The following is a 27867-nucleotide window of genomic DNA, read 5'->3' as shown; positions in this document are numbered from 1 at the left end:
TGCGATGACCCACAGAGTCGTGAATAGACCAATCAATCAACTAGTATGGCAAGATCAACTATAGTTATCTTCATCTTCATTGGTTTGGTGACCGACTGGCTTTCGATCATCTTCCACTGACTTAGACAAGATCAACACTGCTCCTGATTATATCATCTATCTACACACTCACGGCCATTGAACTCGGTCAGTCATTCATTCATTCCATTGTTCGGATGATAAGGTCCTGACCATTATGAAAAACACATTGACTAAGTGGTTGACAAGACAAGCCCAAGTAATTCAACAACATACACATTGAACATCACACCACCAATGTAATTGAACGATCAATCAATCATTCAAGGACGAACTACCAATGCATTGACATGGTGGGTTGGTGTGGTGTGGTTGTCAAGCATCGTTCACTCACACACCATCTTCATGATCATCATGGTGTGAAGTGCTTCAATCAATCCATCATTCATTCACTCATTCATTCATTCATTCATTCAATCTCAATAATTATCTCATTCAACTTCATAGGAACTAAATAGTTATATATCAATCTTTAATAGTAGTAATGACATCTAATCAACTTAATTTACCGGCTTTGGAGAGAGCATGTACCGAGTCAAGAGGTCTATCCATGGATGCTGTAGCCAAAGCAGCATCGGGACATCTTGGTCTCCCTCTAGGCGCAACAGAGGTCGGTGGTGTACTATTCGGTCACGCTCTTCGTTACAACCCCGATGATGTAAGTCATGATCCATTCAATACTATATCGCAATGCACCTCATCTTACACTCTCATTCAATGTTAGACTAAATGGTGGAACAGGGATATCTTTGTTCTGTCGGCTGGACATGGATCAATGTTCTTGTATAGCTGGCTGCACTTGGCTGGCTATGCAATCTCTGTGGAGGATATTAAGAACTTTAGACAGTTCAAATCAAACACACCAGGTCATCCAGAGTTCCATGATACCCCTGGTGTCGAAGCAACGACTGGTCCACTCGGACAAGGTATTGCCAATGCAGTTGGTTATGCATCGTCATGTAAAATGGCTGCGGCAAGGTATGTCGATGATGCCAACAACAACACAGACACATCACAAGATACTAAAGACACTCATCCATCACACCAAAACAAAGGTTCAACACTGAGCAACACAAGATATTTGATCAAAGAGTTGTTGTGTTGTGTGGAGATGGTTGCATGCAGGAGGGTATCTCTCATGAGGCATTGTCCTTTGCCGGCCATCATAGGTTGGACAACTTGATTGTGTTTTATGACTCGAATGACGTGACACTGGATGCAATGGCCGTTGAGACTCAGTCAGAAGACGCAGTCAAGAGGTTCGAGAGTCAGGGCTTTGAAGTGCATCTCGTCACCAACGGCAACAGCCTTCCAGATCTGTACAAGGCCTACCAAGCGGCCCATGACTCCAAGACCAACAAGCCCCAAGCCATCATTGTCAAGTCTGTCATTGCCAAGGGCATTCCAGAGGTGGCGGGAACCAACAAGGGCCATGGAGAGGCCGGAGTCAAGTTTGTTGATGCCGCCAGGAAGGCGATGGGACTACCCGACGAGAAGTTCTATGTGTCCAAGGAGACTCGCGACTACTTTGCCGCCCACAAGAAGTTACAAGTCGATCGATACAATCAATGGAAGAAGACGTTTGAGGAGTGGCAGAAGGCCAATCCTCAGCTGGCCGCATTGCTTGAATCGTCGCAACATGAGGTCGATCCCCAGAAGTTGTTGGCTGCCATCCCAGAGTTCAATCCAAAGGACTCAATTGCCACGCGTAAGGCTGGCAGTGAGGTGCTTCAGCCCATCGCACAAACACTCCCACTTTTGATCAGTGGCTCGGCAGACCTTCATGGCTCCACGCTCAACTACATCAAGGAGGGCAGGGACTTCACACCAAGCTGCCCAGGTGGCAGGAACATCAAGTTTGGTATCCGTGAGCATGCAATGTGCGCCTTATTGAATGGTTTTGCCTACCATGGTATCTTCAAACCATCTGGAGCAACGTTCCTTGTCTTCTCTGACTACTGTCGCCCATCCATTCGTTTGGCCGCACTCAGCCATCTTCCAGTGACCTACATATTCACTCATGACTCGATCGGTGTCGGCGAGGATGGTCCAACCCATCAGCCAGTGGAGACAGTGAGCGGACTACGTATGATACCTAATCTTGATGTTATCCGTCCCGCTGACCCTGAGGAGACTGCTGGTGCATTTGCCTCTGCCTTCTCGAGAAAGTGCGGTCCAACTCTGTTGGCACTCACACGTCAGAACCTACCCAATCTTGTGGCCGAGGCTGATGCCAAGACTCGCAGAGACGGTGTGTTGAAAGGTGGATACGTGCTCAGCAAAGAGAAGGGTGCACTCAAGCTCATACTCATTGCCACTGGCTCAGAGGTGCAACACATTGTCGAGGCTGCCAAGAAGTTGGGCGATGGAGTGCGTGTAGTCTCAATGCCATGCACATCGATCTTTGATCGACAGCCCAAGGATTACCGCGAGTCTGTACTTCCAAACTCTTGCAGAAACAGAGTGGCAATTGAGGCTGGAGTGACTAGTTTCTGGTACAAGTATGTTGGACTCGATGGAAGAGTAGTGGGTATTGACAGATTCGGCATGTCAGCACCAGGAAACACCGTCATGAAGGAGCTTGGAATGACTTCAGACTCTGTGATCAAGGCTGCCAACACTGGTCTTCAGTTATAGGGTTTGTTCATTTGATAAATCACCATCAATCACTAAATAAACATTGATCCCCTCTAATTAATGTTTGTTGTTCCTTTCCTTTTAAGTGTACCAGAACTACAAAATGTCACACATCTTCAAACACACAACTCAGAGTCGTAACACACAAGTTCCTGTCTCTTGTCCCATTGTTTACTACATCATTTACAACAATCCTTCACACATTGTTACCAGGTTTCTCAATGTAAGTACTATACAATCGTAGTCTGAATGCCACACAAGACACCAATCACTCTTTTAACTACAATCACCCTACTGAGGTGTAACAATGATGATATAACATACATACTTGATCCCTACCAGCACCAATCGAATGTAAACTTCCTTTCATTAATTCAATGCAATACTTATAACAATACTTATACATCTTCAAATAATATTATTATCTACTTATTGTAATCATGGCAGATACTATTGGTTTTGAAGATACATCTACTAATTCAATCTTCATCCAGAGAACGCAAGGAATAACCATAACAAAGAAACAAAATATCATCAATTCCACTTCATCTTCAAGTTCTTCAACATCTTCAACATCTTCAACATCTTCAACATCTTCTACAACCTCATTAATGAATTTATCAACTTCCAGTTCCTCCAACATACCCCACACAAATAATATTATTGATATTGTCAATCGAATCAAAGGATGGTCAAACAAGATTGATTATTTGAGAGAGGTAAGAATATTAATATTCTTTCTTCAAGTACAAGATAGTCGAAACTAACCTATTTAACTCAAGATTGGATATGTTCCAGACGGGGGCGTGGAACTTGGATCAATAACATTCCAATCTTTTGTTGAAAGAAGACAAAAGGAAGGAGTATCATCAGAATTCAAGTCTAAGATATGGTTCATAGAAGGAAGAGCATGGATCTATGAAATACTAAGCGATGTACATGAATTCTGCTCCCTTCAACTTGCTCTTATTATTAGGGATCAAGCCGTCCATCACCATCAAGAGATTATAATGGCTGGGAGCCCTACTCTTATTCTTCAACATGGTCATTCCTCAGCAGAACCTGACCATTGTTTGCGACCACTACGACCAAGAGTCCCTCGAACACGCTCCTCAAATGGTAAAGGACTTCCATATCCTTCATTGATCATCGAAACTGCGTATACTCAGTCCCTTCCAGTCTTACATCAGAAGTGCATGGCCTATTTCATGGATCGTGTTGCTGCAGTAGAGGCTGTCCCTGCAGCTCCTGGAGTGCCTGGGGTGGAGGCCAAGGCAGCAGTGCCCAGCACTATCAGAATTGTGATTGGTGTCAAGATCTATCCACTATACAATGACAACTTTGCAATGTTAGTCTTATACTATCAGAATAGTGCTGCTGCCAATCCTGTCAGGATCATCTCTTGCGGTACAAACCATTTGAATCGATCCAACGCTATCCCAATAGTCAGATCTATATCACCAGCAGGATACGCCGCCCCATATGGCTATGAAGGAGTGATGCCCCCAGAACCTCCTGTCAACTTAGACCTTCCCAATCCTCTCAATCTGTTGAATCCTTGCAATGATTATAATATTCCACTTTACCAACTCCAGATACCGACTGGTGAACTGTTCAATGGAACTCCTCTACCCCAAGTCTTTCCAGCCTTCTTCACCGTGGATCTATATAAAATCCAAAGAAGACTTTTAGAATTCCTTCTCGACGAAGAGGACGATGAGGACGACGAACAAGATGACGAAGACGATGAAGAAGACGACGAAGAGGACGAAGAGATGGAGGAAGAAGAAGTGGAAGACGAACAGGATGACGACGAAGACGACCAAGAGGAGGAAGATTTGAATGAGGATGTGGACGATGAGGACTATTGAGTCCAAATCAACATGATAGAGTTGCAACAGTCTTTGGGGATGATCCGGCGGATCATCTTTCAAGAACACAGTCCTTCAATCAATCAATCAATCCATCAATCAAACAATCAATCAATCAATCAATCAAAATCAGACACCAATTTAATCTATTATCATTCTCAACTTCGAAATTATTGATAAGTCCAATTAATTATCTACTATATTATTTATTTACAACATCCACTGGATGACTGTTTGTTATCCGGTGTGATTACTTTTGGAATGACTAGGTTGTGATGCAGTAGCAATAGTTTTGTTGCAACATCCATAAACATATGATCAATACCAATATTCTTTCGAGCTGATGTTTCATAATACATTGCATTGATCTGATCGGCAAACGATTGGGCAACCTTTCGTTCAACACGTCTCTCATCCACAAGGTCTATCTTATTGCCACATAATACCAATACTAGAATTCGTGATGAATAATAATGTTAGTTTGGGGTTGTCTTCCATCGATCAATCAATCAATCAATTTACCTATATCTTCAAGAGTGTTTGATCGTAGTTCTTGGACCCATTCCTTGACCTTATCGAATGAGTTGATGGATGTAACATCGTAGACAATAACAGCAACATGGGCACCTCGATAATACATTGGCATCAATGATCTAAATCTATCTTGTCCAGCTGTATCCCATAATTGGAACCTCATATTTGTACCCTCTATATTACTACAAACATCCAATATCATCACTATGTTAGTAAATGTACATCAATTGGACATTGAAGATAAGTAATGATCATCTCTAACTTACAGTCTCTTTGATAGAAAGTTTGAACCAATTGTCGGAATTGGCCTTGTTGGGAATATTCCCTCTGCATATCTTGTGACGATGGCTGTCTTTCCAACATCTTAATGAGTTGTATTCATTGTATTAGTTATCTAACCTGGTCATCAATAGTATTGTTAAAAATACATACCGCTACTTCCAAGTAATACAACCTTCTTATCATAATCATGCTGTTGATGATGTTGTAGTTTATGATCCATTGTATAGTATCTATCTTAGTTAAATATATTATTATTATGTTTATTCAATCAATGATCTTTAGATCAAGGGTTAGCTATATTATTTGATTCATAATAATAATAATAATAATAATAATGATAATGATAATGATGACTGCAGTCGTGCCTCCCTCTCTCTCTCCCTCCAATCCACTCCTACCTGTTGACTACTACTAGTTACTCCACTTCAAAGCCGCAGTATATATTTGAGGATGTGCCTGTGACAGTGTTTCTCCAATCCTTGAGCCGCAGTGTGGCCTACTTTACATCATCTAACACACACAACAGCAACAACAACAAACAGCATTGTGGACAGATATATATTATTATTTATATATATGTGTGTGTGTGTGTGTGAGAGTATGGTGCCTTCGTGGCATTGATAACAACAAAGTAATGATCGATCACTTGAGTGCATTCACACACACACACACACACTCACATCAGTTTGTGTGTTTATCTATGTGTGTATATATATATATATATATTTTTGTAATTGTAGTATTATCTGCTCAGTGCAATCATTCATTCCCTGGTTATCAATGAAGTTCGTTGTTGTTAACACACATACAAGTTTACAATAACATGATGACGGAGTGTGGTGTTTGTCCTTGTTTGGCAAGTGAGAAACAAACCCTTGTAGGGTAGGAAATGGATAAATGGATTGGTGTGAGTCATTGTTGTCAACACGCATCGTTGAGGGTCTTCAAGTTCACCAACTTTTCTAGAGTGAGCCAATCGAAATTATCATTCACATAAATTATTAAAGCAAAGCCAACAACAACATTCATTCAATCAAACAACAGTTCACATTCATACATTCATACACACATTCAAACACAACTCAACAGATATTCATTCATTGTTGAATACGTACATTGGAGTTGACATCAACAATATTAGTACTCTGACTTTGAAACAAACAAACAAACAAACAATCAATCAAACAATCAATCAAACAATCAATCAATCAATCAATCAAGAAAGACGACACTTTAGTTTACTTTTAGACTTAGACTTAGACTTTAGATAGGATAAGACAAACATGTACAACCCACCACCACCATCACAAGGCCTTGCCAAAGGAAACAATTATTATAGACAACCATCGTCAACACCAGGAGTAGGCGCACCAGGTCAGCCAACAGTGCCAAACTTTGGCGCTCCAATGAATATGTCTAGAGGCGGAGCGCCATCGGCCCCACCCCCTGGCCAGTTCCCACCTCCACCTCCAGGCGGCCAGTTCCCACCTCCTCCAGGCGCTGGTCAGTACCCACCACCTCAGCAGGCCGGCCAATACGGCGCACCACCCAGCCAGCCAGGCCAGTACGGCGCACCCGGCCAATACGCACCTCCTCAGGGACCAGGCATCACACTACAGAAAGATCAATCGATCTCATTGAACAAAGAGGATCCATACCTGCGTCGTATATTCGTTGGACTTGGTTGGGACGTCAGCCAGACACCAGGATTCCCCTTTGATCTCGACGCCGTGGTCTTTATGCTGTCGCCCAATGGTACAGTCAGAACCAGTCACGACTTTATCTTTTACAACAACAAAGTGTCAAGAGATGGCTCAATCGCTCATCAAGGTGATAACCTTACAGGGTACGTAGTCCCACAGGAGCAGTATATAATGGTAGTTCATCATCCTAACCCAACTCAACTCACTCACTCAATCAAACAATCATTCAATCATTCAATCAATCCACACAGATATGGAGAGGGAGATGATGAGACTGTTACAGTTAACTTGCAGGGAGTGTCACCGGATGTTACAAGACTGGTGTTTGCTGTGACGATCCATGATGCCGAAAATAGAAGACAGAACTTTAGTCAGGTGCCACGCGCATTTATTCGCATTGCCAATCAGGAAACAAGCCGCAACATCTGTCGATATGATCTGTCCAACGAGGGCGGCATGAACACGGCACTGATCGCCGGAGAGGTGTACCGCGAGGGTAACGAATGGAAGTTTATCGCTATTGGCAGGAGTTTCCCAGGTGGTCTAAGATATCTGTGTCAGATGTTTGGAGTCAACCTTGGATAGTGATCAAATTGAAAGGATCGATAGATGGACTCTGATGATGTACCCTCACTACTATTTATATCCCTTTGGATACCTCCCTGACCCATGAATAAACAAAGACACACAGGCAAGACACAGCTGATGTATATTAGACAATATTATATTACACTCTACAGACATAACTCTTGGACTCTGCTATGTATCTGATCCAACGGACTGGCGTGATGCCAAGTACTTTGAGGAACTTGATCTGGATCCCGGTGCAGTTGAACATTGGTATGTCAAAGTCCAGGCTGATCGGCCCAACCTGACGACGAACAATATCCTCATTCACACTGCCATCGGTTTGAATGCGCGCCCGCATGATGACCTCGGCGCCACCACGCATCTTCTTGATGCTCCAGTGTATCAGATGATCGTTGGCAATGTATTCAATGTGTTGACCTGCGCTCTCAAAGTCGAACGAGAGTACACAGCTCGCTGTTGTCTTGGGCATGGGGATGGTGATGTCAATGCCATTGGAGATGACGTTTGGTGCGTAGTTTGCGCGCAGCCTGACGCTGAGCTCCAGGAACTTGTTCTTGCCCTGCGTGATTGGTTCGATTTGTGTGTTGATGAGGAATGGAGAGTAGCTGCTGTTTGATATCCGATACTTGAACAATGTGAACTCGCCCTGAGGCGGATGGAAGTTGATCGTGCTTCCATCCTCCACTGTGAATCCATTTGAGGCGCATTCATGAAATAGACAGTCATCAATATTTAGACCGCCCGTTGCTGCGCCTTTATCCGATGCCGCATTACTAGTGGCGCCAATTGTAAAGTCTTGATTGAATCCAATTGAAACAACAGGATTGCCCTTTAGATAACTCCTTATCACAACACTTCCATTGACATCATTACGAATGACTGCTCCCTGTTATGTTACATTGTGAGTGAGTAAGTGTTTGAGTCGATGGAGTTGATTGAGGTCCGAGTCAATAACATACATTGGACGCAAAGAGGACAGTTAGATGCTCCCATAGGTCTACATAGATCTCATTGCCATTTCCATTGTCTATTTGTGAAGGTTGATGTACAGGTCTAACAGAGTTAACAGATGGAACTGACTTCTTTGTTGCGGTATTCTTGGGATGACCATGAGATGTTAGTGTCTGGAATCAATCGACCAACTTGGCCTCATTCAAACAAAAACATACTAGGAATGTATCAATCATTGATTCTTGCTTTGAATGTTGTACAACAGTAGGTGGAGTGAATACGAATGACTTGAGGGTCTCTGTTGATGTACCTTGTGGATGACCAAAGTCCAACAGCTCGTCCAACAACTCGTAGATCAATGTAAAGTTCAGTCTAATTGCTTCCTCTGTCAATGATGCCGTGTAATCTTGAATGATCATAGCAGTCCTATTCAACAACTCGAATGCCAATGAAGGTGATACCAACTGAAGTGTAGTCAACACAAAGTACATCTCACGTCTCTTTATAAACAAGTAGTTGATTGAGTCCAGACACTTCCAAAGTAGTACAAGTTAGTAAGTTACTTTGTTTGATTGAATGAATGAATGGACTTACAAAGCATGGTTGTATATTTGATGTATCGGATGCTAGTATATGTGTAAAGAATAGATCGGGAGTGTTCCTACTTATATCAGGTCTATCTGTTGACAGACAGGTTGATTAGAATGGTTACTGGATACACGACAATCAGGGAATGGACAAACACATACACTCCTTGAATATGATTGTATCGCCTTTATAGTTCAATATGAACAACTGGCTGAACATTGTCGTAGTCTATATATGTTGTATATCTGTACAAAGTATGTTTGATTGATTGATGAAGTTGTGTTTGTTTGAAGTTCTCACAAATAGTTTGCAAAGTTGTCATTCATTCAATCATTCATCAATCAATCTTCAAAACACATATATAGATATATAGATAATGGATCAGAAGAAGGAAGAAGGTACCATTGAGGAACCATTAGATCTCATTAGACTGAGTCTTGATGAGAGGATATTCGTAAAGATGAGACAGGATAGAGAGTTGAGAGGAAAGCTACATGTATGTTACATTCATTCTTCAATCATAACATGGATGCTGGAATAGGATAGGAATATATGTACTTACTCATATCATACTATATGTATCATTCATTCAATCGATCAATCGATCAATCGATCATTCACTATCAAATAATCAATCAGGCATATGATCAACATTTGAACATGGTACTTTCTGATGTCGAAGAGACTATTAAGGTCATCGAAAAGGATGAGGAGACTGATGAAGAGATTGTAAAGGTATGAGTTATTGATGATTGTAATCGAATGCTGTGATCACTGACTAACATTCAAACTTATAGAATATCAAACGTAACATAGAGATGCTTTTTGTACGTGGAGACGGTGTCATTCTGATCTCTCCACCACTCAGGACATCATAATGAATCAATGTCGATGTATAGAATACACTTCTCAATACCTCTTATTGGAGGGGCCGATGTTAAACCATCACTCATTCACAATGTTACTTATTTCGTCTTTATTACATTCGTCTTCACATGATTCATGCTTGACATGGCTCATCATCAAACAGACACATAGGCATCCACCATCAGGTCGATGCTATCAATCATAGATCATCATGTTGGCAACTGGTTGACAGGACTACCAACAAACATGCCATCGCGCGTCTACACGCCAGACTTAATTTTTTTGAATTTTCTCGACCCGAATGATGACCTTGTGATGATGAGCACACAGCGACAAAACGCAGCAGTTGTCATTGATCTGATTGCCTACATATACTACTACTTATATATATATACTTACATACAATGAACATCGACAAGATATTCAAGCTGGCCAAGGGCTTCTACGGACGCTCAAAGAACTGTAAATCGTTGGCACGCGAGCGTGTCGAGAAGGGACTCGAGTACAACTACGTCTCACGCAGACTGATAAAGAGAGACATGCGAGCAATGTGGATCCAGCGTATAAACGCCGGTGTCAGACAGCATGACCTCACCTACAACAGCTTCGCAAGGGCATTGGTCGCATCCAATATAGTACTAAATAGAAAAGTACGTCGGCAAAGAGATAGTGAGAGAGGCAGAGCCATGCTCGTCAAGACGCACAAGACTAACAACAAGTTGTCAATCAATCAATCACAATAGATACTATCTGAACTGGCGATAACAGAGCCATATAGTTTTAAGGCATTGACAGACTTGGCGAAGGGTACACTATCAAAGCTTCAAGGCACAACATACAACCTCAAGGAGTAATAAACTGCGATAAAGACGACGACACAGTATTATATATATAATTAAGTAATGGACATTCATATGATTGCCTCGTATCATACATTGATGACATACGCATTTGAGACATATACAGATGGTATCCTATCACTCAACTCACATCCACTCTGGGCACACATTGATGGACACGCTGATGTCTCTCCTCTCTCCTGTTGACTGACATGTCTGACTGATTATAGATAGAACCCTGTGACAGTCTGGCTATGGCTAGCCCATGAAGACCATATGGTTATCATGGGTATAGATGACATAATATAATTGGGAGGGTCATTGGGTATTATAGATACCCTTTAATGAATATTCAATCGTCGTCTCTCTTTGTCTTGATGATGGAGAGACATCACTGTTAATCTACAGAATGGTACAACACTTGGCATTGGGATCATAATACTGTGTACCAGTACCTTTGCAATGGAAACAATCATCCTTTCCAGCTCCACGACATATTCCACATTGATGTTTCTAAACATTTATTTATTATTTATTTGGTTAGTTTAATATTTAATGTTGGTAATATTTAAAATAACCATTAATAAGATTGATAATACATACTGTGAACTTGGCACGACCTGTTCCTGTACAATGGAAACATGCCTTTGATCCGGTACCATTACAATGGAAACATTTCCTGGCGACTAACTCTGGTTGGGCTTGTGGTTGTTGGTGACCTCCACCATTATGTTGTTGATTATGGCTCATTCTTTAGAAGATGGTTAGAGATAAGTGGTAATAATAATGATTAATTGGATGACTCGAACATGAACCGGTTCATTATATGTTGATCAATTGTGTGCCCTCATTTCAATTTAGATCAGCAGCTGACTTGTGTGATGATCCCTCATCTTAAACCTACCCTCAACCTTCCCTCATCATCCACATAGTACATTGATGAAATGTAGTTGTTTATTCAACTAACAACGTAGGCTAATCGTTAGCGCGTGTATTGATGGATGCTCGGAGCAAGTATTACTTTACATGTACAATAATTATGTTGATTGGATTGATTGATTGACTTAGGAGCTGTGCGTGCCCAGGGACCTCATGTGCATGTCTTGCTTCATCTTCTTCAGGAGAATTTTACGACGAACAATGAATATGGTTGCACAGGCAATGGCCAGACCTCCAACGGAACACAGGACAATGATGGTGATCAACTTCCACTTGTTATCGGACGTGCTGCAGGAATCGCCATTCTGGGAGTTGTCCGAGATCAATGAGTTGAATGAAGGGTCAATCTTACATGAGCCGGTGAACGCGGGCGATGCGACGGCTGTCATCACGTACTTGGTGTCGTTGGCACCAACGGGCATGCCGACGACCAGTGGATCGCTATCCAGAAGTCGGACGGCAAGTGATGTCTGCGCCTTGTTGTCCACGAGCAGCACGTTGGCAAACTGTGCCTGCAGCACAGAGCCTCCAGCGACGATTTGTAGCTTGTTGGAGTCCATCTGTGCCTCGGTGTCCACCTGCTTGCACTGGGACACTGAGGTCATTGGAGCAGTGGTCGTGAAAATGATCTGGAGCACGTTCAACTGGCTGGCGAACGTCCAGTTGTACACGGCTGCCACGTACTTTAGCGAGTTGGCCTCCATTTTGATGGTCTGGCCACCAAAGACCACGGTGGCAGGGGAGAGGTAGGTTGTGATGTTGACCTCGAGCACCGCGTCGGTGTTGTCGAAAGTACGGCGGTAGAGCTGCTGAGTGGCGCTTGCTTCGGTCTGGTTCCACTTGGCCGTTGACACGACGATAGTCTTGACGACGTTGCCCATGTAGTTAACCTCCCTCAGATGTGTGATGGCAGATGTGAAGTTGCCGGGATAGTTACCCTCGGTGTTGTTGCCGGTTGATGGCGTGCCACCTGAGCCTCCCTTGATCGAGCAGTCGTCCTTCACCTTCCAATCTTCTTCGCAAACGCACACATTGTTGATGCAATCTCCATGGCCGCTGCAGTTGTTCTTGCATCCATCGCTTGGTGTGACCTTTTCGTAGACAAAGACGTAGGCGCCGCCACTGATTGTGTTGACCGTGACGTTGACGTAGCCCAATCTAATCAGATCGGTGATGGCCACAGTACCGGGGAATGAACAGGTGAGTGAGTTGGTAGAGGCGACCGCGGGGTTGGCGCAGGCCTGTCCCTGGATGTCAACTGCGATGCCAACATCGGAGAAGTAGTCGCCAGAGATGGTGACATTTCCTCCGACCATGTACTTGACAGCTGTGGCACTGGACACGGTTGGATGGGAGTATGAGAACAGGTAGGTGGATACGGTGACCGAGCCATCGAAAGTGAGAGTGACGTTGTGTGTGCCAGAACCCGCGGCAAGAGTGCAGTGCAGACTGATCGGAGTGTCGACTACAACGGAAGTACATGAGTATGGTCCGATGGAGACGGAGGATGTGACAGAGTCGGTTGGGAATGCTGTGCCAGTGACAGTGACAACGCCACCGCCACCACCAATCGCGCTAACACCGGTCACCTTGGCCTCGGCGTAGTTGAACAGCTTGACATTGGACTTCTTGCCGCCAACCGTTATAAAGATACGACGTTGCTTGCCAAAGTAGGCTGGTGCCATACATCGTACGCTGTGGAATGGTGTCAAGATCTCCAAACCAGTGCAAGTCAGCGAGACGTTGGTGTTGGTCAACACGCTGACCACCATATCGTTGGCATTGATCGAGAAGTTGTTACCAGACAATGTGATGTAGTTGTCGTTGTCCACGTTGGAAGCTGTGTCAAGCACTGGTGGCATGAAGTCGATTGTGAGGTAGTTGCTCGATCGTGCGCCATTGATGCCGCCAAGGACAAAGTATGCATGGTGGGGGCCGCCAGAGCCGGGCAGGACCTGGACACCCATCGCGTAAGTCTGGTAGTTGGTGGCAGACGCGTTGACAGGGCTCAACACGCCATTGACAAGGAGAGACATGCTCACATTGGAGAGCACGGGCACGATTGATGTGACCCTGAAACTGATGTACGCGCCATTTGTTGGCATTGTGTATGTTTGGACGGCGGTGAAGCTGGGCGTGACTAGCACGCTTGGATCGAAAGCTGTAAGCAGGTTCATGTATGAGTCGCTCGAGCTGTAGAGAGTCATCTCGCTGCCGAGGTCGTAGTAATAGTATTGGGTGGTCGACAAGCCAATGTCGGTCACGGGGTTGTAGAGTGTGATGGGGCCGCTCTTGGGTCCGTAGCGATAGACCATTTCCGTGCCGTTGTACATGGCGTTCATCATGAGGGAGTCCATACGGTAGTATTTCGAGTTCGAGTTTATAAAGGCACAGCCGTTGTAGAGGACTTGGCTTGCGGCCGCTGTGGCGACGTAGCCCATGTATCCATCCATGCCCTCGACGACCTGCTTCGAAATCATTTCGTTGGCCGCGTCCGAGAACAGTTGATAGTTGAAACAGTTGTAGTACATGTTCTCCTCCTTCACGTACATGGCGGCCTTGAGCGAGACACCCAATGCGATGCCGCCAACCGACACCTTGATGGGGAACAGTCCCTTTGTGATGTCGCCCTGAAGCACGCAGCTGAACGCTACGTTGGGGCTGAGGATGACAACGTTTGAACAACTAATCATGGAGATTGTAAGCGTTGCCTGGATCTTGGTGGCGTCGTTTCCAAAGCCAGTGCCGGTGATGCTGATGGTGTCGCCAGACTTGAAGCTCGGGTTGACCGTGTTGATCTGTGGCGGCAGGTATTGGTAGGTGGAGGTGTAGGTGCGCACACCGTCGGTGACCTTCAGGTCGTACACACCAGTGGTACCAGCGGGGAGGGTGCATGTGATCATATCGCTTGTGGCGTTGTGTACGACATTGCTGCATGGGACGGCAGAGCTTGGCGCAGCGCCCTGCAAGTTGATAGTGACCTGGATGTCGCCAAACACTACGGAGCCTGGGAAGGCGGCTGTGCTCATCTGGGACTGGCCACCCCACTGGCTGACTGGCAACAGGAAAGGCTCGACGGCGGGACCCACCTCGCAAATGAATGGGTAACTGGCCGAATTCGACACTCTGTTGTTGAAGCATTTGTATTGTACATTGCCTGCCACGTAGGACAGGTAGGGTTCGCCTCTAGATGGCTCGCCTGGACACCAATCGACGTAACTGAAAAGACGATCTGATGTCAGGTCGTACATTGGTGCGCCAGTCTCTGGTCCAGTTGAGTATGTCCACAATCCATCACCATCGACATCACTACCCGACACCCATAATGACTCTGCTGCCAATTCAGTGGCAAAGGTAGATTCAATGAATGACCATTCAGCTTGTGAATTGATTGTTACCAAGTATCTATATATTTGATTGATTGAGTTTGAGTTTGAGTTTGAGTTTGGGTCAGTGATTGAGTGATTGAGTATGTTTGGAATGGTTCCAGAGTGAGTGTGATTGATTGTTTGAGTTGATCGTGTGATTGAGTGATTGAGTTTGGAATGGTTCCATCGTGTGTTTGATTTATCGATTGAGTTGAGTGAGTGATTGGAATGATTCCAGAGTGGGTGATGGTGTAGACATACCCATTTGGATAGGTGGCAGCACAGTAATCAGCAGCATCTGTGGCATATTTAATTGTCTGAATCCAATAGTAATCATGGTTGTTCACTGACCAAGTGAAAGGTGATTGTCCATTGGCTATTTGTACAATCACACAAGCCAACAGAAGCATCAACATCATCAATGATGTTGTGGTTGGCATCAGTTTAATTGATGATGTTTGTGACATAATATTGATATTTATGTTCAATCAATCAATCAATCTTATTATTATTTGTTGATAGTAATAGTATTTGTATATGTTTGTTTGTTTGTTACAGTTTACTGATCAAGTAGTAAGTATTTAACTACTTAAATTATAAGGACCTGTCCTCACTCTGGAGTCCTAGGGCGATTCTCAAACCAAGTACCACGTCTAGGTCACTGTTTGAAACAGACTCATAGTGTGGGTGTGGTTTAGGATTGTAGTCGTCATCGGCACTGACAACAATTCATCCATTCATTCACCAATGTTCGATCCTTCATTTGCAACTGATCATATCGCATGGTTGTGTGAGAGGGGGCATGTAATTGTTCAGGTCCTCGGCAATCTACTTCCGATGGTGCCTTGCACCTTGCACACCCTCACATCAACCTATTCGTATTCAACACACACAAATTCACAAAGATATTATCTTGTTTGTTTGTTTGTTTGCATGCAAGAGTACTTGATCAAGTCTCCAAAGACATCGCAATTCACTTTTGCAACCCTCAAAACCATAAAAAAACATCCCACAAACGCCTTTACTGCGCGATGATGTCAACCATACTACCTCATAATCATCAACAACTTGTCAATTGACACATGGAAAGACCATACCATACCATTCATAAATCGTAATCGACTTATTTGTATTAATATGTTTTCTGATGATGACAATACGGTCCATAATACCGGTACCGACTCTCCATCCAACGACTCCGAGATATTATTTTTGTTGTTGTTGTTGTTGCATGAAGTGAGTGACCGAATCAAGAACATTGATGTGCAAGATATTATTTATTTATTATTTTGTGATTCGTAATACGTATACATCTATCTACAATTAATTGGTGATGGTCTCCAAAGTTTTGTTTCGAAACCATATCTAAATATACTCCTCATTGCTTGGTACCAACAATCAAACAAATAACAATCAATCAATCAAAGATGTTAAGTGAACTTCACGAAAACAACACAACATAAGAGTCAATGATTGGGGTGATGAATGGAAGATGCCGGCATTACCGCGGCTCTTATTCTTGACACGAGCTCGGATGGCGATCACTTTTCAAATTAATTACATCTACGTAATCGTTCGATTTATTTCAAGATATTTATAATAATGAATCAGATCCAACAAACAACAAACAATTTTATATTTAGTTTTATAAATGATCTGCCATCAGAAGAATTCTTTGTGTCTCTCACTCACACGTAAGTGAACAATAGGAGGGAAAGGAACCAGGGTGTTGTTCAAGTTCGCACAACAACAAGCAAGACCTTGCCTTGCTTTCCTAGCCCATCACCACCCTATTATTGGGACCAAAGATAACTTGTTAACATTGATTGTAAAGGTGGGAGGGAAGCTTCAACTGAACTGAATGAGTTAGTGTGTGTGTTTGATTGATAAGCATATTTGAAGAGAAGAAAGAGAAATCAGAGTGTTAAGTGTGTGTGTCATTGCTAAAAGTATCTCATCAAACATAAGTTATTGTTGTATTGCTTGTTGTAATAATATATATATATACAAATAACCTTTAAATACAAATATAAACATATTGTAATAGTAATAGTAATAGTTCAAATATAAAAAGACAGACAGTTGCTTTAGCACTGCCTTATTCAATCACTCACTCACTCATTCAATCAATCAAACAATCCCAACCTTATACCAGCTGTACACAATAAAAATAAGATGTCTGATGATAACGGATTCCAATCAGATCAGTCATTTGGTATGATTATACTTTGGAGCAGTCATAAACAAAGTAACAGGAACAGACGAACTTATACATTCTATCCTCCATCAATCAAACAGCACAACACCTATTGGAACAGTTGTCAGAGAATATCAGTCAGTTGATACACTTGGTAGTGTTCCTTCAAGAACAGAATGCTGAACTACCTGTCGATCAAATTGTATGATTGTCGCGAACTATTGACCATTGTCGATCATTCATTGGGTTGGACTAACTCATTCATTCATTCATTTATTCACAGTCTGATGTAGCTAATGCAGCTGCTGCCATTGCTGACATCTCTATATCATTGGCAAACGATGAGTATTCAGACTATCCAGATATAAAGAATGAGATATTGGCTGCATCATCAAGTAAGCCATTCCATTCATTCATTCATTCAATCATTCATTCAATCATTCATTCATGCTTGACTAACACATGACACCCTGCATGTGACACATGATATATACAGAGATGGCAATAACAAAGAAGCATGCATTGGATTCAATCAATAGCTTCTCAAGACAGACAAACAGGAAGAAGGCTTGGGAGAATCTATCAGACAACTGTCGATCAATTGGAAATGAGACGATAAAGATACTTCACGTCGTATATGGCGCGGAGCTAAAGAGGTGAGTGACAGTGAATGGATGGACGATGATAAGTGGCACACATCGCTGACAAACCCATCAAACGAATCAATCAAGATTGATCATCCACTCTGATCGAGCAAAGACTGCCGTGGAGTCGATTAGGATTGAACGCCTGGCTGATGATGCTCAGACATTCGCTGATGGCATATCAAACTCAGTGTCAGAGATCTTTAAGTTTGCATCATATCTCAAGCTGCGAGCGAATGACGAGGATGCGCCTTGGGTCAAGGGCGAGTATATATCTCAAGCAGATCAGCTTGTGGAGACTGGAAACAAGCTGATCACCATCACAAACGACCTGCTGGCATACGAGGGCGACGGCATCGACCCGGCCCATCAGAACAACTTCAAGCAGACACTGGCTAGCCTGGCACAGAACATCAACTCTAGCACACAACGCGTAAAGGAGATGGCACAACAGAACCACATGAATCTTATATCAACGGTGGCTGCGTCTCCGTCCCAGACCTCGAACAACAACAATGGTACACAGCGCCACTCTGCGACACACGAGCGCGACCTGATGCTGGAGGAGCTGGTCAGGGCGACGTCCAAGTCAGTTACAGAGCTGTTGCGCGCGGCATACAAGGGCGACGCATCGTCTGTGTCTGTCGTCGCCAAGTCACTGGAGAATATCACCGACATCCTCATCAACAAGGTCAAGACAATCAGACAGCCAAGCAGCGAGTTCAATGCGATGTGCACCAAGCTGAAAGCTACCGTATCAAGGTACACGGCGCTGGCCGTGCAGGTGGTAGACAGTCCAGGCAACGCGCAGCTGATCGCGCAGATGGGCGAGCCAGTTGAGGAGATCCAGGACATCCTGCAGACGTTGCTGGGCCAGGTGTCAACGCGCGATGCACAGTTGATCAACATCATCCAGAGCAAGCAGGACTGTCTGACCATCCTAAACGAGACAGAGGAGCCTGCCGTCATCGTCAGCACGCTTAAACATCTGTCCAAGAATCACAAGAAGATGGAGTCCATGATCACGAGATCGGACCCCATCGAGGTGAGTGCAGCCATCCAACAGCTCTCCTCGCTGCTGCCCCAGCAGATCCAGGTGGCCAAACAGTTCTTGCGCGATCCAACCAGCGATGACACACGAAAGCAGCTTCAAAACATCAACACAGAGATGAAGACGCCGCTGGCGCATCTGGTGGCTTTGATGGAGCCAACATCGCGAAATGAGGCCCACGAAGCCGCACTCAAGGAGCGCACATCCTCCGCCAAGATCATCGATGCAGCACTCAAGGGCAATGCACGCGAGGTCGACGACATGATCAATGAGCTCGAGCAGATTGTCTCGAGTCTGGTCGCTTTGGCCACAGCTGAGGCGACATATGACAGCGCGATCGGACAGGCATTGGGCGAACTTACTGACCAGCTGATCAAACAGTTGGCCAGTCGCAGAGCGATCGTCGCCAAGCTCGTTGCCAATCCAAGAAGCGAGCAGCTACAGCACGAGCTGGATAAGATCAACAACACAATCAGCATGCTCACTGTGGCAGTGTCCGAGTCGGTGTCGTCTGACTTGGGCGTTCTGCTGCACAAGCTCAAGGTGGCGGCCAGCGAGGGCCAGCTGACCAAGGTCGACGCATTCATCAGGGAGATCACAAACAAAGCCAACATTCCTGTGCACACTGTAAATACGCAGGAGTCCATCAAGTCTGACCCGACCAAGGCCAGGCTGTTCTCATCTCTGGCCAGCGACCTGCTCGACTTTGTCGGCCTGCTCACCAGGGAGTGCAAGGCCACTCAGGCCAACCAGCGCAACGATACTACGCGACTAGAGTACCTGGGCCAGGAGGTCCAGTCGCGCTACAACGACCTTCAGAAGCATCTGCTTCAGTCTCAGGAGCAGCAACAGCCACACTCGAGTGGCAAGGGTCGCGAACCACAAGAGGGCACATCGTTGCCCGATGAAGAGCCCACTGAGAAGAAGATACTACAGTTGTTCTCAGAGTTGTTGGATCACATCAGACGTAACGAGGCCGTCAAGTCAGTGTCAACTCTCAAGGCCATGATTGGCGAGCAGGACAAGCTGACGCAAAAGGCCAGTGACTTGATGTCGCGCACCTTTAGCGCTCACTTTAGGGCACAGATCGAGAGCAGCATCACTTTGTTCAAGTCGACCATCTCCCTGGCCATCAACACAGCTGGCAAGCTGGCCAAGTCGACCACACCCAACGCCGGCGACGAGACTCTCAACAAGTGCATCAGGACCGTGAAGAAGTCCATCGTGGAGCTGGGTCATCTACTCAAGTTCAATGCGCACATTGAGGTGATCGCTGCCTACACATTCCTGACGGGCCAGTCTGGCTCCACGCCCGATGTCCAGCGCGCTCTCTACCACTTCAAGGAGTTTGCGCGCCAGCTCAACCGCTCACCCAAGATTGGCGAGCTGGTGGAGCGCATCAACGCTACGATGCTCTCGCCCAAGTCACTTGACTCAATGTTTGAGATCTTCCTGTACTGCAACTCGTTCGTTCAGGAGAGCGCAGCGCATCAGATCAACGCCAAGTACCACATCCTCACATCGTTCGAGTCGGACAAGGACATGCTCATCAGCGAGTCGGTCAACAACATTGTCTACCACCAGACGGACCTGCTGCGCCAGGCCACCGACTACCTCTCCACGCTCAACCCGGCCCGCCTCGAGGACACCACCAAGAGGATTCTCTACGCCAGTCTCCAGACGGCGCAACAATCACTGGCACAACAGGTGGAGTCTGCCATCTCACTGCTCGACAAGAAGCCACGCGATGTATCCAGTCTGGACAAGTTGGTAACAGTAATCGATGTGATCAGAGAGTCTGTGGAGAATGCAGCAAGCGCAGCATTCAACGCTCATCAACAACAGGTCGACCAGGATACGCTGATATCTCAGTCCATTGGTGGATTCATTCCAACGATATCGTTGTCCACGTCCAAGCATCTGTCCAACCCATCCAACAACGAATCCAAGAAGAAATTGGACAATGTGGTCGAGCAGATCACCATCCCCCTCGAGCAGTTGGAGCTGAGTCGCACCAGCAAGCGACCGGTCGACGCGGCCGAAGAGAAGATCCCACCACTCGTCCAAGAGGAGGAGGCATTGATCAACAGACTATTGGCCTATGTGATTGACTCGGATAAACAGGGTATTGTGGACGTGTCCAAAGCATTGGTCAAGTGTCATCAGGAGCTTGTAGGCCAAGCCGAGGCACTAGCCAGAGACGACGTCAAGGAGGCCGTAAAGGACACCGTTCAGGACCTCGTACAGCTGGTTCCACAACAGCTATCGGCCATCAAACAGGCTCTTCAGGTCACAGACAATGACCCCATCGACTCGCAGATCCATCAACGACCCAATCACATTGCCAATCAGATCAAGAGGAACATCAACAATCTTCAGGAGCTGTTGGTGCCATCGTTCAGCTCAAAGAAGTTGGCCAACCGTCTAAAGTCTCAGACGTCAAGCCCATTGCAACAGGGCGAGGCACTGAAGCAACAGGTAGTACAGCTACGTGCCACCGTTCAATCGATTGTGGACGATGCCAATCAGGAGCTGGGTTACACACTCGACCCTGAGCGCCAGCAGAGGATTCGTGACGCGATCCGCGACCTTGAGAACCGACTCAAGGGCAAGTCCAACCCCCAATCACTCGATGTCTCAACTACCGTGCTCCTGTCATCACCAAATGACTTCCCATCGATTACGCAATACGACCATGCCAAGCAGAACGTCATGGAGTCCACCAACGGACTCATTTCCGAGCTGTCTGGCACGTCACAACAGCTCCTGGCACAACTGCAACAAAGCATCAACCTGTTGACGATCGGTTCAGTTCGAGGCAACTTCAATCAGTTGCGCGACTTGACCAAGTCCATCCTGGTCGGACGTTCTGCGCTCAAGGCACAGCTGGAGAAAGACCTCGTGGCGATACAGAGCGCTGAGAAGAAGGCCATCATTGCCCATGCGCAGGGCGAGCTGGACGCTTTGCTGCCCCTGTTGATCAGAGAGTCAAAGAACTATATATTGAACAGCACCGATCACAAGAAGAGAGAGGAGCTCGAGATGCTGCAGACGAGACTGAAGGCACCCATCGCATCCATCCTCTACGAGCTGAACAACACTCAAGGCAACATGTTCCATCAACTAGTTGCCAATCATCAGTCTACGCTCATTTCGCTGGGCGAGGCAGTCAGGACTGGCAAGCGTGCCGAGTGCACCCCGCACCTAAAGGCGTTGGAAGAGATGCACGCCAAGCTTGTTGTCATGTTGGAGAAGGATCAGGTGGCCCCAACCAAGGCCATACTCAAAGAGCAAATGGCTGAAGTAGATCGCATATCCAGTGTCTACACCAAGGCAGTGGAGAACAACACTGTCTCACAAACGCTGGAGGTGGACAAGGACCTACTTTCATTCAATCTCATGCTGACCGTGGCAAACATGGTGCCCAACAAGAGTGTAGTATCAAGCAAGCGTGCAACTGGCGGCACCGACGCCGATCCAAACGATCACATCAACAACATCCTTCGATCACTCAAGTCCAACAATGTGCTCAATCTCTCCAAGAATCCAGACAAGGTCGTCAAGTATGTCTCAATTCAGAGTGGTGGCGAGCCATCACATCTGGCTAGCAAGGCATCTACCCAGACCACATCGACTTCCAAGGCAAAGGGCAAGCAGCCACTGCAGCTTGATGCCCCCAAGTCATCGAGTAGCACACCACAGAACTTGGAAGACTCGCTGATAAACACAGCCAAACAGATTGGCGCAGACATGGAGCAGATGAAGAAGATTGCCGTGGAGTTGGAGAACTATGCCAAGTGCATCAAGGCGAACGAGAGACAGAAGATGATCCAGAGTGGTCGCGCCATTGCCACACTGCTCAACGAGCTGTCAACAGACATCACAAAGATTGCCAAAGATTGCAAGGTGGCTCACCTGCAGACCAAGATGTACCAGGGCACACAGACACTAAAGACTCTAGGCTGCCAGATCAAGATTCTCTCTGGTGTGAAGGCTGTGTCGCCAGTCGATTCGCCCAATCCCGACTCTGATAATCAGTTGGCATCACTGGTGGCATTGCTTGGAACAACGCTCAAAGACATCAACACATGTATAAACACCCATTCATTGACGACAGCTGGCAGTGGCAACAAGTCAAGATCATTCATCAAGTCATGATCATCTGGCTCCGTCCACGCCTCATGTCCTGTCAAGTATAAATATATATATATTATAAACCCTACCCTCGATATCGCTTATATACTTGTGCGTCTGAAGACGATGTTTGGTATTTTATTTGATCATCTGGAAGAGGATCTGCATCTCTCCAATTGTTCAATCAATCGTCCTTTGTTCTCCCAGTAGATACCGCCAGTCTTGGAACCCATTGATTCGTACTCTGGACGGATGGCCTTCTTAAGGTTCAACTCCTCGTTTATACACTTGTCCTTGTTGTTGGCATCCTGGTTCCAATTGGTCTTTGGTCCAAAGTGGTCCTTGTTGACATCCTTGTCAAACCTCATCAATTTATCATTGTGATTGAATGGCATTACAGACTCTGATCCATAATGATTGAAATGTGGATCTCCAATTGAAATATGTTGTTGTTGTTGTTGTTGTTGTGTTTGTTGTTGAGTAGTAATATCAGTTCTTAATATATTAAATACAGAAGTGTCAACATTATTGAGGGCAGACAATGCCATCAATGATAATAAAACAGCCAAGACTGCAGGGAACAATGCTCTAAACGTCTCATTAAATGTTATATTCTGTTGTCTATGTGTTGGCTTCCTTGGATAAATACCAGGTCTTGACTTATCATATACATGTTGTTGAGTTGTTGTTGTAGTTTGGAATTGAGTTGTAGTTGACATTTTTATTAATTGTATTGTAAGAGATAAGTCAATAATTATTACTACTTTGTTGTTGTTGTTGTAATTTGGAAATCACAATTGATGTTTATTTATAAGTTGGAGAATTAAGATTGAGTGAAGACTTGCTTACCTTGTCGTCAAAGAATAACTTGTATTGTGTTCAAGGATGTTGTGTTGGGTGAGGGGGTAGGATAGACCTCAAATTTTACCTTAAAAGGAAATAGAGATTCAATTGACACCGCTGTTTGTCCGTTTGGTTGTGTATGTTTTTGTTTGTAATGTGAATGGATGGTTGAGCTCAACCATTTTTGGAGATTGTTTTACTTATTTGGAGTCCTTTTGTGACCCTGCAACTTACAAACGACAGACTAGACCGTCTTTGTCGGTATAAATAATAATTAATATTGATTGTTTATGGTAATAATATGTTTTAAGGGTGGGGTAATATTGATTGATTGACGAATTGGGTAGATACTAGATATTTATAATTGATTTAAGATTAAATTTAATTATTGAGTCTTGATTGATTGATTGATCTATCCCATAATATGATTAATTTAATAAGTTAGAATGGAATCACCTTCGATCACTTTGTAGTTGTAACTTAACCCATGGTCATTTCCAAGAAATAGATGATAGTCAACAGACGACGATTGTTGAAGGTGTGTTCTTTTTTGATGTGATCGACAAGTTTCATTGTTTTGTTGAACTTTTGTGCCAACTTTGAAGTAAATTGACATTCCTTTGTCCAACGATCATGGAACAAGAAGATGATGATATAGATGGAATTGAGTGGGAAGGTATGTGATCGCCAAACAATGATCAATCACATCATTGCTTACTTCCTTATTAACATATCTCATTGATCCACGTCCAAACCAAAGAACACGATACGACGACTGCTGACAACAACAATGAAGATGGTGATGACAACTTAATGGATCACGATACTCTTGGTGGTGGAGACCTAGATCTTGGCAGTCTTGATACTGTCACAACAACCTCATCGCTCACCTCTTCCGCAGCCTTCCTAGGCTCGTTGTCTTCCTCTACAACCACAACGCCCCCTGCCACACTTGACAATGATGACTCAATGGACATGTAAGCATCATCTGCATCCTTGACAATGACTTGTTCGCAACACATCTAACAAGTTACATTGACAATAGATTGATTGACTTTGAGAAGAAAGCCAAGAAGCCTGCAAAAACATTCTTTGAGAAGCAGTTGATCAAGAAGGAGAAGCATGAGACGTTGAACCTTCACAAGTCTATCATATTGTCTCACATTGTCAACTTTAGATACACTGCCAGAATCCTTGACAACAATATGTTGCTTCATTCATTGGTCCTCTCTCTTATTCCACATCCATTCTTCATGTTTATCAATCAAAGTGGCACACCATCATCATCAGACTCTCATCAAACTCAATCACCTCTCTCATTGCTACTACCTGATCTACTTGATTGGTTCCATTCAATCTTCAAGATTGATCATTCACACAAGTTGCCATCATTGTCAATCAATGGAACAAACACCAACATCAACAACGACAACAACAACAATAACAACAACAACAATGAGGTGATTGATGTGGACAAACTTGCGTTAAAGAAGAAGAAGAAGTTACCTGGATTGGTGGCATTGTTGGTGGATCAGTTACGTTCGGGCATTCTATCACCTCACAGCTTTACTCAGCTGTTCTATGTAGTTTGCAAGCTCATTGGAGTACCAGACTGTCGCCTTGTTGTTGCCATCAAGACACCAATGGCAACACCAATCACTCCAACCAAACAAAGACAGTTAAAGTCATCATGTGAGATGAAGGAGCGCAAAGTGCAGTCACCAAAGAGAGAGCGCAAACCAAAGAAGGAGGGAAAGCAGTCAAAGAAGGTGGATGACGATGGGGATGAGGCAGAAGAGACTGATACAAGTTCAAGTGAATCAGAGCCAAGTGATAGAGATGTGAGTGACTCGGACCATTCCGATGTTGACTCAGATGTCAGCGACTTCATTCCAGCACCAATCGTTACAAAGAGACAACAAGCAATGATACTAAAGAGGCAAGCATCAGCAGCAACCGCCACACCTCAGACCACTCCATCCAAGAAGTCACCAAAGAAAAGGGTGGCACCAGAGAGCGAGTCTGAGTCAGAGTCTGGCTCAGAGTCAGAGGAGCAGTCAGACTCACAGCAAGAGAGTGAGGATGATGGTAAGAGGAAGAAGAAGGTCAACGCGAAGAAGGGGAAGCAGCAGCAACAGAAGAAGAAGGTGATGACAAAGAAGAAGGGCGCCAAGGAAGTGACAAAGAGAGTGTCGCCAACAAAGAAGCTGAAGGTTGAGCCTGTCAAGCAACAGAAGGCTGCTGTGGAGGAAGAGGAGCCAAAGACAACGCCAAAGCCAAAGATCGAACCAAAGCCAGAACCATCTTCAGAGTCCGATCACTATGTTGACATGTGGTGTGAGTTGTTGGACAACCAGACACAACAATGGGTTGTGGTGGACGTTGTCAACAGGAGGATACAGAAGCCACATTTGCTGGAACCAAAGAACAACCCATTCTCCTATGTATTTGGATTCAATCAGGATCATGTCAAGGATGTCACATCAAAGTATACAAACAACTATATTGGCTCAAGATTGAAACGAATGCCAACTGGTCCAGCCGTCCAATGGTACATCGATCTCATGGAGCCTCTCAATCCCCACACAGACAGTCCAGCCAACAAACAAGAGGACCTGGATATCGCCAAGAAGGAGTCAGTCGCTCCCGTTCCACAAAGCTTTGCTGGCTTCAAGTCACACCCAGTGTATGTCGTTTCTCACACGCCCCACACCCAACCCATCTAACTCCGTTACCAATCAATCAGATACATATTGGACAAAGATATACCAAAGTACTGTGCAGCTGACCCACAAGCCAAACCACTTGGCAAGTTCAAGGACAACAGCTACTACCATCGCTCAACTATCAAGACATTGCATGTGATGGACAAGTGGATACAAGCAGGTAGGATGATCATGGATGGAGAGCAACCAGTAAAGGTGGTGAAAGGGCGCTCAGCCTCGTCGCCACACGCACAGTTGTTTGGCGAGTGGCAGACAGAGGTGTATCGGCCGCCAAAGATCATCAACGGATACGTACCGGTCAACACATTTGGAAACGTCAACATGTTCAAACCAGAGATGGTGCCGATTGGTGGCGTGCATCTGAAGCAGCGTGGACTGGTCCGAGTCGCCAGGAGACTGAGCATCTCGGTCGGTCCAGCCATCGTGGGCTGGGAGGTTGGTCGTTGTCACTCACACCCAGTCATCCAAGGTGTGATCGTGGCGCGAGAGAATGCCAAGCTGCTAATCGAGGCATGGATAGAGGATCACAGGAACCGACTCAAGGAGGTCAAGAGAAAGAAGCAAGAGGCCATCGTCAATCGCTGGAAGTCATTCTACAAGGCACTACTTGTCAAAGACTATGTCCAATCGACCTATGGCAAAGAGGACATATCCACCACTCATCGACTAGTCAGTGAGGAAGATGACCAACCTTTACAAAGCATTATTACCTACTCATCCGACTCAACATCATTATCCAACAGCAAACAAGTCACTCAAACACCTACATCCACGCCAACATCCACGCCCACAAAGACTACACAATCATCTCCAACGACAACCACGACGACAACTACAACTACGACTACTGCCAAAACTTCAACAAAGACAACAACATCCAATATAGAAGAGGACGAGTATGATGACCCAGACTTCACCCCAGCGATCATACACAAACCATTGAGCAAAGGAATCAAGAGTAGAAGAACGAAGTAGTTGATGCGATACAAGGACAAAGGAGTATGCCATAGACGAAAGAGTTGTA

At 44.9% G+C, this 27867-nt stretch overlaps 13 protein-coding genes across 13 annotated transcripts; 7 read left to right on the top strand and 6 right to left on the bottom strand.

Annotated features, from left to right (window-relative positions):
• Positions 1-571: 571 nt before the first annotated feature.
• On the top strand, positions 572-2709 carry SAMD00019534_081090 (hypothetical protein; the record flags this gene model as incomplete). Its single annotated transcript, XM_012896569.1, has 3 exons — positions 572-736; positions 803-1056; positions 1134-2709. Coding segments are annotated over 3 exons (1995 nt in total), but the record flags the coding sequence as incomplete, so codon positions are not given.
• A 1214-nt stretch (positions 2710-3923) lies between these two features.
• Positions 3924-4586, top strand: SAMD00019534_081070 (hypothetical protein; the record flags this gene model as incomplete). The annotated part of the gene is made up of 1 exon (XM_012896567.1): positions 3924-4586. One exon carries the CDS (start codon positions 3924-3926, stop codon positions 4584-4586), a length of 663 nt encoding a protein of 220 aa, XP_012752021.1.
• On the bottom strand, positions 4304-4558 carry SAMD00019534_081080 (hypothetical protein; the record flags this gene model as incomplete). Its single annotated transcript, XM_012896568.1, has 1 exon — positions 4304-4558. A coding segment is annotated over one exon (255 nt), but the record flags the coding sequence as incomplete, so codon positions are not given.
• A 227-nt stretch (positions 4587-4813) lies between the features above and the next one.
• On the bottom strand, positions 4814-5583 carry SAMD00019534_081060 (hypothetical protein; the record flags this gene model as incomplete). Its single annotated transcript, XM_012896566.1, has 4 exons — positions 4814-5037; positions 5109-5302; positions 5387-5483; positions 5553-5583. Coding segments are annotated over 4 exons (546 nt in total), but the record flags the coding sequence as incomplete, so codon positions are not given.
• Positions 5584-6685: 1102 nt separating this feature from the next.
• On the top strand, positions 6686-7690 carry SAMD00019534_081050 (hypothetical protein; the record flags this gene model as incomplete). The annotated part of the gene is made up of 2 exons (XM_012896565.1): positions 6686-7248; positions 7357-7690. The coding sequence occupies 2 exons, from the start codon at positions 6686-6688 to the stop codon at positions 7688-7690; spliced, it is 897 nt and encodes a 298-aa protein (XP_012752019.1).
• Positions 7691-7832: 142 nt separating this feature from the next.
• SAMD00019534_081040 (hypothetical protein) lies at positions 7833-9454 on the bottom strand (the record flags this gene model as incomplete). Its single annotated transcript, XM_012896564.1, has 5 exons — positions 7833-8582; positions 8656-8793; positions 8866-9147; positions 9242-9327; positions 9397-9454. The coding sequence occupies 5 exons, from the start codon at positions 9452-9454 to the stop codon at positions 7833-7835; spliced, it is 1314 nt and encodes a 437-aa protein (XP_012752018.1).
• Positions 9455-9611: 157 nt separating this feature from the next.
• SAMD00019534_081030 (hypothetical protein) lies at positions 9612-10113 on the top strand (the record flags this gene model as incomplete). Its single annotated transcript, XM_012896563.1, has 3 exons — positions 9612-9731; positions 9875-9970; positions 10033-10113. 3 exons carry the CDS (start codon positions 9612-9614, stop codon positions 10111-10113), a joined length of 297 nt encoding a protein of 98 aa, XP_012752017.1.
• A 375-nt stretch (positions 10114-10488) lies between these two features.
• SAMD00019534_081020 (hypothetical protein) lies at positions 10489-10950 on the top strand (the record flags this gene model as incomplete). The annotated part of the gene is made up of 2 exons (XM_012896562.1): positions 10489-10752; positions 10846-10950. Coding segments are annotated over 2 exons (369 nt in total), but the record flags the coding sequence as incomplete, so codon positions are not given.
• Positions 10951-11343: 393 nt separating this feature from the next.
• SAMD00019534_081010 (hypothetical protein) lies at positions 11344-11691 on the bottom strand (the record flags this gene model as incomplete). The annotated part of the gene is made up of 2 exons (XM_012896561.1): positions 11344-11454; positions 11545-11691. The coding sequence occupies 2 exons, from the start codon at positions 11689-11691 to the stop codon at positions 11344-11346; spliced, it is 258 nt and encodes an 85-aa protein (XP_012752015.1).
• A 314-nt stretch (positions 11692-12005) lies between these two features.
• Positions 12006-15658, bottom strand: SAMD00019534_081000 (hypothetical protein; the record flags this gene model as incomplete). The annotated part of the gene is made up of 2 exons (XM_012896560.1): positions 12006-15285; positions 15510-15658. The coding sequence occupies 2 exons, from the start codon at positions 15656-15658 to the stop codon at positions 12006-12008; spliced, it is 3429 nt and encodes a 1142-aa protein (XP_012752014.1).
• A 1765-nt stretch (positions 15659-17423) lies between these two features.
• On the top strand, positions 17424-23298 carry SAMD00019534_080990 (hypothetical protein; the record flags this gene model as incomplete). Its single annotated transcript, XM_012896559.1, has 5 exons — positions 17424-17463; positions 17547-17647; positions 17729-17840; positions 17942-18101; positions 18177-23298. The coding sequence occupies 5 exons, from the start codon at positions 17424-17426 to the stop codon at positions 23296-23298; spliced, it is 5535 nt and encodes a 1844-aa protein (XP_012752013.1).
• Positions 23299-23420: 122 nt separating this feature from the next.
• Positions 23421-23642, bottom strand: SAMD00019534_080980 (hypothetical protein; the record flags this gene model as incomplete). Its single annotated transcript, XM_012896558.1, has 1 exon — positions 23421-23642. The coding sequence occupies one exon, from the start codon at positions 23640-23642 to the stop codon at positions 23421-23423; it is 222 nt and encodes a 73-aa protein (XP_012752012.1).
• A 1108-nt stretch (positions 23643-24750) lies between these two features.
• On the top strand, positions 24751-27818 carry SAMD00019534_080970 (hypothetical protein; the record flags this gene model as incomplete). The annotated part of the gene is made up of 4 exons (XM_012896557.1): positions 24751-24793; positions 24878-25094; positions 25163-26803; positions 26864-27818. The coding sequence occupies 4 exons, from the start codon at positions 24751-24753 to the stop codon at positions 27816-27818; spliced, it is 2856 nt and encodes a 951-aa protein (XP_012752011.1).
• Between the last annotated feature and the right edge of the window lie 49 nt (positions 27819-27867).

Source organism: Acytostelium subglobosum (genome assembly GCF_000787575.1).
Source record: "Acytostelium subglobosum LB1 DNA, scaffold: scaffold17, whole genome shotgun sequence".
In the NCBI taxonomy this organism is placed as follows: domain Eukaryota; phylum Evosea; class Eumycetozoa; order Acytosteliales; family Acytosteliaceae; genus Acytostelium; species Acytostelium subglobosum.
The sequence above is the reverse complement of the archived record's forward strand: the minus strand, read 5'-3'. Positions and strand labels throughout refer to the sequence as shown.